A 13,170-nucleotide genomic window follows, 5' to 3' on the forward strand; every position below is an offset into this window, starting at 1 on the left:
AACAAAACTACCAAATTATTATGAAATACCTTACTTGACTGAAATCATGGCACCTGGTGTGCGTGTTTTTTCAAGAAAAGTCAAATTTTTTGTATCAATTTCCAATGATGGTCGGCCACACACCACTACATCATTCTAAGGATGTGACATTTACACGTTTCACAAAGAAATGTTCTAAATCCGTAAGCAAGAACTTAACTTCACGCAATCTTCCTTTGAGTTTAAAACATAGCACACAGAGTTAAGTTTTAACTTTTTTTCATTGACTGCCTGTTATTTATTCTGTCAATCATTGTTGATTTTATAATGTCAGTCAAGCCAGTCTGCGGACATAATGGGCAGCCATCAGCCTTTGTCAAATGGCTAAATGTTTAAGAGTATGTCCACGAGAGGACCATGCAGACCGTGACAAGGTGGGGGTCGGCGGATTTGGTTAAAATTTGGGGGGTAGGTGGGTCATAGGTAGCCTTGAGGTTGTACAAAATATTTGGTCAATCTGACCTCCGTAGCAGAAAAAAGAGCCAAAAATGTGTTTTTATTAGTGAAAAATGGAGATTTTTATGATTTTGGGGTACAAACGTTTAAACGCTTGCTGCTCAACAGGGGAAAGCAGCAGAGAAATGAAATTTGCAGGGTGCTGAGGTTGTATCCTGACCTAAAACCAGGTACTCAAAATTTAGAAAAAAATTGCTCTTAGGAGGCAACGGCACTAAGGGTACCCCCAAAGTTGAGTCATAGAAATAGCAATCTTTAAGTCGCCGTAGCGTCATTAGTGCAGGTCTTTGAACAATGACACTCAGGTGAAAGAGAGTTCTTATCATGGTCCTTAAGTATCAAGAATAAAAACATTTTCAGCAGTTTTTAGTATAAATTGGCAGGAGTCTGTTTTACCCCTATTTTTCGCTAGTAAAGGGACGGGAGAGGGACATACAGTCCCCCCCCCCCCCCCTTTTCTGTATTTTCAAAAGTCGACAACCAATTTTCATGAAATTTGCTACCAAGTTTTATATTTCCAATTTGTAAATAATGACGTCAAAAATGTTTTTAAAAATCTTTAACAGAGGGCTTTTTTTGGCACCTTTTTGGTCAAAAAGTGTATTTTTCACATAATTTTTTTCTTTTTTGCTTGAATGTTATGAAAATTGGCAAACGTGTATATTTTTTTCATGATCAAAAAAATTAAAACATATTTTAATACTGGAGACGCCATAAGGGGTGCTATAATTCCTTAATTTATCCCATTTTTAGGGTAGGGGGGTTCACTTTAAATCAATATGGCCGCCACCTTTCAGAGTCCAGGATGGAATGTATACCCTGCCCGATTTGTGGCAGAGGGAGTCCCCACAAATGTTCCAATACTCAACACACACTTGTCTTTTTGTTAACAAAAGTATCCCCCAATATTCATCTAAAGAATTCCTGAGATTACCAGAACACAATGAAGACACAATGGGGGTGGGGGGGGGGGGGTTACACCCTGCCACATATCGCGCACCAAATGTGGGAATGATGAGGCTTGGATGACAATTCTGTTATTTTTTGGCATGTTAATGTAACCCGGAAAATTAATAAACTTGGAAAATAATAAATTGAATGAGAAAAACGCTAAATGTTGGGGTACTCGTTGTCAAAAATGAGATACACCTAGATGGGGTAGGAACAAGTAGAGAGGAATTTGAATAAATAGAAACAATGACAAACAAATTTTTAGAAAGACCAAAAAAAAATGATTTATTTTACCAACCAAAATTTGAAAAAAAACTTTCAAAAAACCAATAATCAAAAAGGATCCAAATTAAATTTATCCAAACCTTAAACCTGTTATCCACCCCACCAAATAAGTAAAATTGTAGTACTACAGTCGACTTTTGTTATAAAGAACACTTTTACAAAGATGTTCTACTGCTGCTTATATAGAGCACATTCTGAGGTCTCGAATCCCTAGTTCTCTTTGTGTCTCTTCGTTCCGCTGTCCTTTTAAAGCAACATTTCTGTTTAAAGAGGTAGTTTGGGCAGTCTCACCGACCTTGCTATAACGAGAGTCAACTGTACAAAACTAAATTGAACTTTAAACTTAAATGGAAGTTGAAAGAAGAAAACTGAACCAACACAGTATCAAATAGAATGACACATGGAACAACCTAACGATCAAACTCGAAAAAACAATTGAATATAAATCAAAAAATTGTTTTCCTTCTTAAATTAACATTAAAAAACAGGAACAGTCACTGTCTTCCAATAACAAACCATGATAACCCTTTGTTTAAACACAAAATACGTAAAGGAAGAGAACATGGAACCACTAATGCAAAAATGTTGGTAAAAAAGGATGCAATAAAAAAAATGAAAACGGGCACTAATATCAAAATTTTGACCACTTTGTGATGATTCAGCAGTTGTTTCACCGATTGTAATCTTCATGAGCCCATCTTCTTGACCTGGTGCTAAACAATGAAGAACTAAACCAAAGGCTTCCTTTGCCTTCCTTCTATAATAATGGATGGTGCTATCAGTCTCAGATGCTTATTCTAATGACAGATGAAGCTGCCCATCAACAGCAGACATTCCCCCCTGAGTAAGGAAAGTGTTCAGGGATTGCAGCTCCACATTCTTTGGTCGGGGGGTTGGAGCCCAAGAAGAGTCAAGTGCACCTACATCCTGTGTAATTTCTCCATCAGTTGATGAGGACTCAGATGTATGCTAAAAATAATCATGAGAAAATAAAAACAGTGAGATGCATGCTACATATAGGGTTGAAATACAAATTGATGTACTCAAAGAAGAGTGCTTACAATTCATCTGTGATAAATGAGGTGCAATAGGCCTATGTCAAGGTCCATTCTTAGTTCACTCTCTTTACCTCATGAACTGAAGTGCACTCTGTGTCGGTGGGTTGGAGAGATGGTACACCAGCCGGTGATGTGAAATCACTGATTGTACACTGCTGCTCTTCTTGTTCCTTAGAGAGCACATCGCTAGATGGTAATTGTTCCGCTGTCTGGTGCGTAACTGCTTGTTTGTGCTAAGATAGACAACCTCTACAGATACCTGAAAGTTATATGAACAGTGAGAATTAACAAAGTGTTAAGGCCGCAGCAGGCTTAATATTTTTTTAAAGTAAAAGATATAAAGCGGGGCGTATGTAGCCAACAATATTGAGCAATAGATGCCTTGAACAAAACCCATGTCATAAATTCTCCCCCCCAAAAAAAAAAATAAATAAAAAATAAGAAATCTTCTTTTATTATTTTATATTGCCTGTATTTAATTGCACTTATTACTTTTTCTTTTTCTGATGTGGCTGGCTCTGGAGGATTTGTATAAAAGGGGAAACAAATCTGAAATTGTTCTTTAAGTTGTAAATGGTCTGATGAGTCACATCTCGTGAATAAAAGTAAAAAAAAACAATGTAAGTGCAAAAAAAAAAAAATGTTTTATTCCCCAAACTGCGCATGTTCAGTGCAGTTCCAACTTTCTTTATATAAAAAAAAATAATTCAAAATCCAGCTCCGGCTAAATATCCACCATGTGTGTCCACTGCCGAAAACCATGTGTGTGGTCCAGAGCTGTGACAACCAGTATTAATTTTTCACACAATATTTCACACAATATTTCACACAAAATTTCACTGGTCCCAAGTCAACTGCATGATACTGGATTTAATTGATATAACCTACCCAGGAACAAAGTCAGTTGATCAGAAATGGACCTTGACCATGATTAATTCATTTCAATTTTCAAAAATGTATTTTTGTTTGATTTCTGTCTTCTTACCTGTTCCAAAAGTGATCATGGTACCCCATCGATCAAACATCTATGATCTCACGGCTAGTTGCTTTATTCACACCACGGAATGGTTTGCCTTTCCCTTTATGGAGTGGATGACAACATTTCCTTGATGATGTCCAACTCAACCCTAACTTGTATCTATGCGCTGGACGTATTGTCTTATCAGTGTATGCATCGACGTCGAACAAACCACATCGCAGGAGGATCAGTTTCCACTCGACATTCACATCATATGCAGCGACTTTCCACTTCTGCAAATGGCTCCGTATGTCTTTTGTGCATCGATTAAGTTGCACTGTATTTAGTTCGCGCAGATAAGAGGGATTTACACCACATTCGATGGCTTTGCTATACTCAAAATTAATAAAATCACATTGCAGCCGCACAGACGGCATGTCCATGGCTGCCATTTTGACGGTAATGTAATGCGAGGGCGCCCTCTTTCGATACCGCGCGCTAACTGGGTGGGCGGCAACAGGACGTTCCCCTCCTACCGGATCAGTGCGCACCACCAAAGGTAGCCCACTCACCCACCCACCCAATAGGTGAAGTCTGCAAAATGTACATTTTGTTATGCTCTTACAACAATTCCTGCAAAATGTCAATTAAGGGCAACCAATTGCACTCGGAACTGTCTAGGGGGCTATGTAGGTTTGGTCTTGAAAATTAGGAATTTTTCAACTTTGTTGACCGTGAGCAAACAAAAACAAGAAGAGCTGACAGTTTTTTTATTTTTTATTATCGTAGTCGGATATCTGAACTATATTTCCTCCAAGTTTGTTGACTCTCAGCCCTGCATTAATTAAGTTATGGTTTACCGCGTAAAGGACTTCATTTCGTAATAGAGCTGATACGTGTTTTTCTTACGCCTATATCTCCGCAGTAAATGCTTGCATATCAAAGATTTATATTTCATCGTTTAGAGGAGATTAAACCCTTTCTTTTGATATGTAGGTCGACAGTAAACGATTTAGTTTAAGGGTATAAACGAGGCTATAACTTTACACCAGAAACAACACAAATTTACTCCCCGGAAGTCACCCTTTTTGCTCAAAATTGTTGGTGCCCCGTACTCGGCCACCGTGTGATTATTTATCGAGCTACTCCACCGAGTGGTATCGTCTCAGGTGGGGATCAAATGGCCAAGATTTGAACTTAATTCGCTGACCCCCCACCTTGTCGATTTTTCAGGATTTTGCATGGTCTTCTCATAAACGCACACTTAAACGTTTATATGGTAATTAAAAATATTTGCTAAAAGCATACCAAATTAAACGCAAGTTAAATGCAAAATTCAACACTACATTGCAGATGACGGAAACAGTGAACCAACTGATAACGGCGATTCGAGACCCGGCCCTCCCTCTCCTGGAGATGAAGGAAATGATCGCGGCCGTCTCTGGACGCCTACCTCCGGCCGTGGAGAAAGAGATAAGGAAACAGCTCAATGCTTACGGCAGCAACATCACATCAGTCTTGTGTCAGTTCCCTAGCCAACAGGTGAGATCAGAATTACATAAAAAAAATATTTATACAAGTTTTCTTTTGATATCTTTCCAATGTTCACTTCGTTGTCCTCATTTCTGACTTCCACTCACTGGTTTTCCTTACATTTTGAATTATGTAGACTTTAAATGATTCTTGTTTTAAAGTGTTGTTGATAATTTAATGGAGTGTTATATATATTTCAACAGTAGGTTTTTTATCAATAACACTATTTCAAATTTGACCCAGTTGAAGCCCGAAACTTAAACCTCATCCAGACTCTCGTCCCTTGACTGTTCCTTCAACCCCATCTCAACAACACCCTAAGTCTAAAGCACAAAATCTAATTTATCTAAACCCAACCCAGCTCAACGCAACCCAACCCAACCCAACTCAACCCAACCCAACCCAACCCAACCCAGCCCAGCCCAACCCAACCCAGCTCAACCCAACCCAACCCAACTCAACTCAACCCAACCCAACCCAACCCAACCCAGCCCAGCCCAGCTCAACTCAACCCAACCCAACCCAACCCAACCCAACCCAACCCAACCCAGCCCAGCCCAACCCAACCCAGCTCAACCCAACCCAACTCAACCCAACTCAACTCAACCCAACCCAACCCAACCCAGCCCAGCCCAGCCCAACCCAACCCAGCTCAACCCAACCCAACTCAACCCAACTCAACTCAACCCAACCCAACCCAACCCAACCCAACTCAACCCAACCCAACCCAACTCAACTCAACCCAACCCAACCCAACCCAACCCAGCCCAGCCCAACCCAACCCAGCTCAACCCAACCCAACTCAACCCAACTCAACTCAACCCAACCCAACCCAACCCAACCCAACCCAGCCCAGCCCAACCCAACCCAACTCAACCCAACTCAACTCAACCCAACCCAACCCAACCCAACCCAGCCCAGCCCAACCCAGCTCAACCCAACCCAACTCAACCCAACCCTTGTAACCCTTAAAGGTGCTACATAATGGGTCTCATATTTCTCATATTGAGGGCCTCCATGGAAAGCAGTGCCCAGCACTGATCGGAGCTACCCTCACTCAAGATGATGTAAACCCTACCCAACTCAACTCATCCCAAGCCAGCCAAAGTCAACCCAACTCGCCCAAAATCCATCTCAACCCAGTGCAACTCATCTCAGCCCAACCCAACACAACACAACACAACACAACACAACACAACACAACTTAACCCAACTCGACTCAACTCAACTCAACTCAACTCAACCCAACCCAACACAAACCAACACAACCCAACCCAACACAACCCAACACAACCTAACCCAATGTAATCATCCCAACCCAAATAAACCAAACTCAACCCAACCCAACCCAGCCCAGGCCAACCCAACCTTGCCCAACTCAACCCAACTCAGTCAAAATCCATCTCAACCCAACCGAACCCAACCCAACTCAACACAACCCAACCCAACACAACATAATGAAGATCAGCCACACCCAACCTAACATAACCCAACTCAATCCAACCTAACTCAACCATGTCAACACAACACATCCAAGCCAACTCAACTCAACTCAACCAATATCAACCCAACTGAACCCAACCCAGCCTAATCATACCCACCCAAACCGAACTCAACCCAACTCAGCCTTATCTAAGTCATTTTCCTTCTTTCGCTATTAATTTCCACATCTGTGCATACATTAATAGGGTTCACCAACCATCACTTATTTCCAATTTTTTTTTTCATTTTCCCCCAGATTGCCAACGTTGTTGACCGCCATGCAGCTACACTGCAGAAGCGATCTGACAGAGATGCATTCTTTATGCACACACAAGGCATCGTACAGCTTGTACAGAGGTACGAAGAGTTGTTAGTGTAGGCAACTGAAAACTCAAAACCTATCCTCAGAAGATATTTCCCACAACACCTTTGAATAAAGACATTTGTCTGCTCTCTGTAATATGCAGTAGTAAGTGGGGGCAGTATTTGAATAAAAGGTAATAGTTTTTCCAGAGATGGTCAGCCGACCATCTTTGGAAATTGATACAAAACTTACATTTTTCTTAAAAATGTCAACACAACTGGTGCCATGATTTCATAGGATGCTTGAGACTATTATTCGCTTACAGTCTAGTGAGGTATTTCATAAAAATTTGGTAGTTTTGCTGTTTGATGTTTGCAAATATTGTATATTACCTTTAAAGGCAGATAGGATCATTTACTAACACTCAAAAAGAAACTGCCAAAATATTAAGAAATAACCCACCCTCAGCAAAAGGTTGGGTGATTTCTTAATGTTGTAAATTACCTTTAATTCTGTTGTAAAAGAGTTGCAACAGTGGACCACAAAAATGGACACTTGGAAAAAGGCCACTTGACCGAGGATATGATGGTTTTGATTTCAGGTATCGGAATGGCATTCGTGGCCACATGAAGTCGGTCATTCAGGATCTCCTGCGGATTTACCTACGTGTGGAGACCAAGTTCCAGCAGGGGCCCTACGACAAGTGCGTGATGAGCCTCCGCGACGAGTTTAAGACCGAGATGTCTAACGTAGTCTGGAGCATCTTCTCTCACGCTCAGGTTGCCAAGAAGAATCAGCTGGTTGTCCAAATCATTGTAAGAGCTGTTTTTGTGTCTTAAACCCTCCTGCTATTTAAGAGGTCACAAACGGTAAAAATGTCCTTCCTCACCCCCTGGAGTACTGTTAACAAACCAATGGGGGTCTTGACCAACATTGACCCAAGTAATAACATGGCTCAGAATGAATGTTTTCATTGGAGGGTTAAACTAATTCTAAAGAAAGATAAACATTAAAGGCAAATATGATCATTTGCTTTTTACATGTTTTATGCATGTTGTTTTTCAATAATAAGAAGAACATTCAGAACCTAGCCTGTTGAAGTTTCAGCTCAGTGGATTCTACACTTGTTGCGAAAACAGTGAAAAAGCATGTACATTCTTTTGATTATGAAATATGATTGCGTCATTATGACCCTCCATTCCAAAAATCAGTCATTTGAGTGATCGTTGGAAAACACCTACACTTCTTGATTTCTTTTAAATGACAGCCAGCCAGATGGAATAATTTCACAGTACCAGTAAAATCTTAACTCCAAGTAGGCATTTTGATAAAAATAAGGGTAGGTTACTGTTAGAGTAAATGTAAATGATCCTAATTGCCTTCAATGTAAGGGTACGTCCATATTACTTGGCCACTCCGACATTACGTCAGATGCTAAACCCAAGTTCTCCCCTATGCAGAAATTCCATCAAAGAAACTAGTGATGATGGTATTCTCTTGTTCTAGGAGCGTGTCAGCAATCGTGAGACCGGCCTAACGGAAGAACTGTCGGAGATTCTAGGTGAGCTGACCACACTCAGCAAGCAGGACCACTCCAAAGTGGCACTGCGGGCTCGGCAGGTGCTGATAGCGGCCCATCAACCCTCCTATGAGCTCAGACACAACCAGGTGGAGAGTATCTTCCTGTCCGCTATCGACATGTATGGTCATCAGTACTGCCCTGATAGTCTCAAGGTGGGTGAAGTTAGCAGCGATGTTAGAGAGATCTTTTCTGAGATCTTTTGAAACCTCTACTTTTGCCTCAATTGTTTTGATAATCAGATACAAAAAGGTCAAATGTGAGGTGTTGTGGCAGAATCAGACGGAACTGGGCACAAGCTGCAGTGGAGAATCATGCAAAAAATTGAATGGTGGTGATTTTTTCAATTTTCAGATTTATTGATATTTGTAATCTTTTATATGTCCACTAAACATATGTTAAAGATATAGTATAGAATATAACTTGTCAATGAAATGTCCAACTGAAGTGCAACAAACAGTATTGTGAGGAGAATTTTATTTGCTCGCTTTCCTAATACCTGCAAACCCTCATTTCAACCTCTGCCCAGTTCTGTCTCATTTTGCAAGAATGCCTCACAAATAACTATTCTATATGTTTATCGTGTGAATACTGATATTTGAGTCAACATCCAGAACTAGGTAAAAATATCGATTCCAGCCCAAATCTCACTGTGACCTTCTGATGTATTCTTTACTTTTTTTTCTTTTTTTTTGCAGAAACTGATCATGTCAGAAACCACCATCTTTGATGTGTTGCCAAGCTTTTTCTTCCATAGCAACCCGGTTGTCCGAAGAGCTGCCTTGGAGGTAATCTGTAACAAAATAACAAGCTAGCTGGTTTTCTAACTGCTCATGTTCACATGAAGATAAGACTGAATAGTAGCTACATGTACACAACTATTTGAGCTTTTTTGTACATGTTCATCAGAATGATATCTTATACTTAAGTATGTGTACCCCGCGAAGGAAGATCACGTGAACGTACATGTAGGTCCCTTTTTTATAATTCGGGATTTCGTTTAAACATTTTGGAAAAATCGTAATCAGATTTAGATTTTTTTTCATATAAACGGATAAGGGTCACATCCTTACATGGGTGGCACTGTTTTTGTCAAAAGAGTGTAAAACTGAATATTCAAGATTTTTTTTGATTTTATCATGCAAAGGTGTACGTGAGGAGAGCTTACATTGCCTATGAGCTGAACTGCCTGCACCACTCTGTACTCAAGAACTCCCTATGTGTGTTAGAATTCCAGTTCATGCTTCCGTCCTCCCATCCAAACAGGTATGGCCGTCATGTGATTGTGAACTAATAATCAGCATGCTAGGGGGTTAATAATCTCGTAAAATCTCATCTTTGCTGTGAAGCTTGTAGATGGATTTTAAATGTCATTTGTGAATTGACGAAGATTGAAAATAGTAGTAGAGCATAATTCAGATATATTACTTCATTTGACTTGTTTGGACTGCTGTATGGATGTTGATATCATAATTCATCAGGTTCCATGTGCAAATGAATCGGGCTGCTTTCTGGCTAATAAGGGCCTTTTCATGCTCGATGCGGACACTAATGCGAATTTGTGATTTAATATTAACTATGCGCCCTGCAATTTTGCAAAAGTTGAACACATTTTAACTTCTCGCAAATTTTGCTGCGATTTTTTTATGACGTCAAATTTGCTTAGAAAATGAATTTGGGTGAATAATGAGCCGGCCTTAATGAATATAACAAAAAGTTCTGATAATTTTCATGTACAGGTACGTTTCAGTTAATTCAGATTGAAATAAAAGTAGGTTTGCAGTGAAAAAGTTGACGTTTGATTAGTCAGATATCTGCGAAACTCTGTGGAATCTGTGGGTGAGGTGCAATATAGTAAATATCGACTGCTTTAAATTATGGAATAGTAAAACCATTCTCATGGAATAGTAAAACTATCTTCATGTACCGTAATAGTAAAACTATCCTCATGGAATAGTAAAACCATCCTCATGGAAGATTAAAACCATCCTCATGGAATAGTAAAACCATCCTCATGGAATAGTAAAACTATCCTCATGGAATAGTAAAACTGTCCTCATGGAATAGTAAAACTATCCTCATGGAAGAGTAAAACCATCCTCATGGAATAGTTAAATCATCCTCATGGAATAGTAAAACTATCCTCATGGAATAGTAAAACTATCCTCATGGAATAGTTTAACTATCCCCCTGAGCTGATCTATGGCGCATTATATTTTCCCAAGATGTAGCAGTGGCAGAACAAAATGTTCAATGGATCGCCTTGGGAGGTTAGTTTTTCTATACCAATCGAAGCAGTCAATATTTGTATACTATTTGCCCCCACTTTTCCTATGCACCTATTTTAGAGCAACCATCAACATAATGATGCTAAATTCATGGCGGCGCAATCAGCTACCGGTAGCTGTCAATAAAAACTCCTTTCCGTGGATTTATTATATTGCACATTCCTGCATCTCTTTAGATCAGCGCTTCAGAAATCTTTCGATGGTCTTTTTTTGGCATTCAGTCTATTTGTCATTTTGATATCCATCACATTTTCTCTCTCTCTCACAATCAAGTTTTGCAAGAAGTCTGATTTGGCACATTAACCCATTTGTGTGTCGTATGAATTGCCTCCTCACAATTTGTGTCTTTTCATTCCTTTTCCCGTCAAATTTCTTGATTGATTTTTCTCAGTACCATGACTTTCCCGAGGACCAGGTAATGAATTGCTGATTTTATTTAATTGCATGATGTCAGTGATGTAGTCATTTGCCTTGTAACAGCTTAGTTGTCAGATAAGCTAACACACTCTGCTTAGTCACATGCTCATTTACAATATTTCAAACTACCGTAATTTTCGGAATATAAGCCGCGGCTTATACGTTGAATTTGCCCATGAAAATGTTTACTGCGGCTTATACACAGGGCGGCTTATACGCCGAGACTTGAAGAATAAAAATGACATTTACATGTGTATTTAAATGTACTGGTACAAGAAGAGATGTGTTGCTGAAATAATTATCAATTAAGAAAGTCATTAACAAACCGAAAGCACGTCCCACAAAAAGGTAACGAGCGGTAAAAAGTACGGCTAGTGAAAGCTGTCCCTTGGACATCGACAACCGGCCGTACATGATGCTGCATATGCTGCATGCATGCTGCATGGATTTCCCATGGACCACACCATTTGTGGTAATAAAGGGGTGTACTTTTTTGGGAACAATAATTACCAATATTTCCCCTGTTTAAAAAAAGAAAAAAGACAACTAATACTTTTTAGGGAGTTTGAAACATATCTTTATTTGATAATCAGTTGTTCAACGTCACAATATAATTTTTTTTCTTGAAATGTATTCAAGAAACGATGTAAAACTCAAAACAGGGGTGAAATCACCCCTTACAAAATTAATGGATTCGTCCATAAAAATCTCAGCATCGTGTTGACTGTTTTCGAAGAAAGTTACGATCCAAACTTGAATTTTTGATGTTACTACTCGTTAGTATCACAACAATTTGATAAGTTTTGCTGTAAAAACGGACTTGTTTATCCTTTAGGACAAAACAACTCAGCGTTTGTTGCCACAAAGCAGGATTTGTAGCGCTCCAGTCAGAAAACACATGGTGGGTTGCATACTCTCTCAAGTGCTGGGGGAAAATAATGTCATTCCCCGGCACAGGCTCACTGATGAGCCAGCCGGCAGCAATTCCCGTTTTTTATTTCTCATCATCAATTTCCATATTTGTTTGTAAGAGTAATCGACTGTAAATGATTTGACATAACTTTTGTGGCCCTTTTATAGCTTTCGTAGTGTAAATGGAACTGGTTCAGAGCATTTTGACTAGAATTTGGAGGCCTTACAAAATTGAACCGCTGCGGTTGGTGCGGCTTATACGCCGGTGCGGCTTATACGCCGACTTCAAATCTTAATTTGCAGATTTTTGCATGCTGCGGCTTATACGCCGCGCGGCTTATATTCCGAAAATTACGGTACACGTGTTTGTTACGCGCCAATTGTGGCATCAACCCCGCTATAGTTTGGACAAGCCCAACTAAAGATTTAATTGTCTCAACTAGGGTTGGGACTATCTATGTTAGGACTGTAATGGACTACCCCAGCTATACATGTAGTTGGGGTCATTGCTACAGTTTGGGGCATAACATGAACACCAAGATTCGACACAAGTTGAAGGATAAAATCTCAAAGAAATGCTGAAGATTAGAATTTTTACTTCGGAAAAGATTTTTTTTCTTAAGTTTTGTGGATGCCCTCTATGATTTTTTTTACACAAAGACAAGTGGATTCTTGATTCTGATGATTTTATGTTAAAAATTCTCAATTTTGTTGTGTACACACGGTTGGAGTATTAAATAGTTATCCCACTCGCGCTTGTTGAACATGGAATTATGCAGTGCGTCTGTGCCCCATATGTTCGGCCTCGTGGCATATGGAACACAGACACACCATATTTTCCGTGTTCAGCAAGCGTGGGTGGGATAGCAGCTTTATCTTCAAGCAAACTTGACGCACAAAATTGACGC

The 13,170-nt window shown here is 39.7% G+C and overlaps 1 protein-coding gene across 4 annotated transcripts in view; it reads left to right on the forward strand.

Annotated features, from left to right (window-relative positions):
• Positions 1-13,170, forward strand: part of LOC119726449 (acetyl-CoA carboxylase-like) — a 68,430-nt gene that overhangs the window by 27,689 nt on the left and 27,571 nt on the right. For 3 of the 4 annotated variants that reach the window (XM_038198107.1, XM_038198110.1, XM_038198108.1), the window contains 7 exons: positions 5,101-5,289; positions 7,019-7,119; positions 7,668-7,881; positions 8,573-8,800; positions 9,344-9,433; positions 9,793-9,911; positions 11,325-11,348. In XM_038198107.1, the coding sequence (XP_038054035.1) occupies positions 5,101-5,289; positions 7,019-7,119; positions 7,668-7,881; positions 8,573-8,800; positions 9,344-9,433; positions 9,793-9,911; positions 11,325-11,348 (965 nt within the window). The remainder of the gene's footprint in view (positions 1-5,100; positions 5,290-7,018; positions 7,120-7,667; positions 7,882-8,572; positions 8,801-9,343; positions 9,434-9,792; positions 9,912-11,324; positions 11,349-13,170) is intronic. The other variant, XM_038198109.1, reaches the window with a different exon arrangement.

The sequence above is a fragment of the Patiria miniata genome, unplaced genomic scaffold (assembly GCF_015706575.1).
Source record: "Patiria miniata isolate m_02_andy unplaced genomic scaffold, ASM1570657v1 HiC_scaffold_2, whole genome shotgun sequence".
NCBI classification, from domain to species: domain Eukaryota; kingdom Metazoa; phylum Echinodermata; class Asteroidea; order Valvatida; family Asterinidae; genus Patiria; species Patiria miniata.